The 2,215-nt window shown below is 49.1% G+C and overlaps 1 protein-coding gene across 1 annotated transcript; it reads right to left on the reverse strand.

The window, feature by feature from the left end:
• Window positions 1-679: 679 nt before the first annotated feature.
• Window positions 680-1,306, reverse strand: LOC149866494 (uncharacterized). The gene has a single exon (XM_090041612.1). It carries the CDS (start codon window positions 1,304-1,306, stop codon window positions 680-682), a length of 627 nt encoding a protein of 208 aa, XP_089897738.1.
• Between the last annotated feature and the right edge of the window lie 909 nt (window positions 1,307-2,215).

Below are 2,215 nucleotides of genomic sequence, written 5' to 3' on the forward strand. Positions count from 1 at the left end.
TTTAGGTTGTCTGCCACTCCCAGGCTCTCTGCCTGTGGCTCTGATGTGGTCTGTTGGGGGTCTGCCACAGTCCCCAGATCTCTTTTGGGAGTCTGGGAATCTGTCTCAACCACTGAGATCTCACCCATAGTGCTGCTGAGAGAGGTCTGAACAGTGCCTGAGGCTTCCAAAGTATAAGAATCCATATTTGCTTCTGCCTGTATTAGCATGGTCTCAGAAAACACACAGCCTGGTTTGGAGGGTTTTCCCAACAGGATTTAGGCAAGAGGCAGGCCAGGGACTGCCAGCCTAGGTCCCACCCCCCACCCCATACTTGGTCCACTATTGGCTCAGTGGCATTCTCAAGTGGAAGAGTTTCCCTGGTAAAGGAGTGACCATTCTGATGTCACGGGCCATGCGATGGGGACAGGGTGTTCTGGGATGCAACATGGCGGCCAAGATGGCCACCAACATGGCTGCCAGGGCGCTCAGGGGTGGAGTTTCCAGTGGCAAAGTTCAGGGGTTAGGGGCGGGTCTTATGGCCGCAAGATGGCGGCCAAGAAGGCTGGCAGGGGGCAGTGTTTGGGCGGAGCTAGGGCGGGGCCAGGGCACCTGTCAGTGGATGGGGCTTGTCAATTGGACAAGAGGTGTACCCTATATACTACTAAGGGTGATGAATAGTGGAGAGGTACCTGGGGAATCAGATGTCAGGCAGGTTATAATGTGTCATAAATCCAATGTCTATATTTAGTCCATGATTTTTAGTATCCAGGAGGTTGATGAAGTGGAGTTCATAGGCTTCTCTCTGGGAAGTGTTTTGTAAGTTTTCTTTGAGGATCAGAACTGAGAGATTGGAGAGGGAGTGGTTTTCTTGTGAGAAATGTGTCCCCACAAGTAAATGGGTATTCCCGTCTTTGACAGATTTCTGACGTGCATTCATTCTGCTGCACAGTTGTTTGGTCTCTCCTACGTATTTTCCATCAGGGCATTTGGTGCATTGGATGAGATGTATTACATTTCTGGGGGTGCAGCTGTAAGATCCAGGAATGCTGATGGCTCTGTTGTGGGGTGTAGTAATTGTGGGGCTGGTGGAGATGTTTTGGTAGGTTTTGCATTTCTTGTCATGGCGTGGTCTGGATCCATTTGGTGTGTTCTGGGCTTGAGAAAATTTGCTCCTTGTGATGAGGTTAATGATATTTGGTGCTTGTTTGAAGGCTAGGATGGGTGGCTCTGGGAAGATCTTTTTAAGAATAGGGTCTCTTTCTAGTATGGGTTGCAATTGTTTGAGGATTTTCCATACGGGTTCGAGGGAGGGGTGATATGTCATAACCAGTGGTGTGCAATTTGTGGGGGGGGTTTCTTCTGTACTGCAGCAGTTCATCACGCGGTATCCGGGTGGCTCTTTCAAACGTGTGATGTATCTCTCTGGAGGAGTATCCTTGCTGGGTGAAAGCCTTTTTAAGATTGGTGATGTGGCAATCCCGGGTGTTCTCTTCAGTGCAAATTCAGTGGTATCTGAGGGCTTGGGTGTATATCACAGCTTTTTTGGTGTGTCTAGGCTGATTGCTGGTTCTGTGCAGATATGTATGTTGGTCTTGTCCTAACCAGAACTGGAAAGGATGCTGATAACACAGAGTTAAAAGAAACTAGTGCGAGCATGCAAGTGGAAAAACCCCAGAAAGCCAGTACGCATGTCCAAACATGCCCCACGTATGGTCAGTATGTAATTTGAGTGAGGTAATTTGAACTGGCAAAGCACGCATGCCAAGTCATGTACTAGGCATTACGTAATCTAACTAGAACTTTCCAAAAAGAGAACCGTGTGATTGGCTACCTGGAGAGTATTTAAGCCAGTGAGTTTCCTCCCAAAGCGGAGACCAGCTCAGGAAAATCAGAGAGCGGAGACCAGCTCTCACAGAACCCTGGTTCGCATGAGCCCAGAGTTACCTCACAGGCTGGCCACTTGTGATGGTCTCCCTGCCACCGTCGTGTCCTGGCGTACCCCATCCTCACACATGCTCGACTTTGTTTCAACTAACTCATTTGTCCGCCACTGTCATCTCCCGGCGTACCCCACCCTCACACACGGTCATCTTTGTTTACTGTTGTCATTGTAACCAAGCCTGACCTGTGCTACACTACAGTTACCTGGTGGCATAAGTAAAAGAAAATAGAAGTTTTTTTGCAACCATATGAGTATTGACCACCTGACTCCTCGCCGCTAGCCCCCACCTGC

Source organism: Crocodylus siamensis, chromosome 4, assembly GCF_052110815.1.
Source record: "Crocodylus siamensis isolate JL-2025a chromosome 4, ASM5211081v1, whole genome shotgun sequence".
In the NCBI taxonomy this organism is placed as follows: Eukaryota; Metazoa; Chordata; order Crocodylia; family Crocodylidae; genus Crocodylus; species Crocodylus siamensis.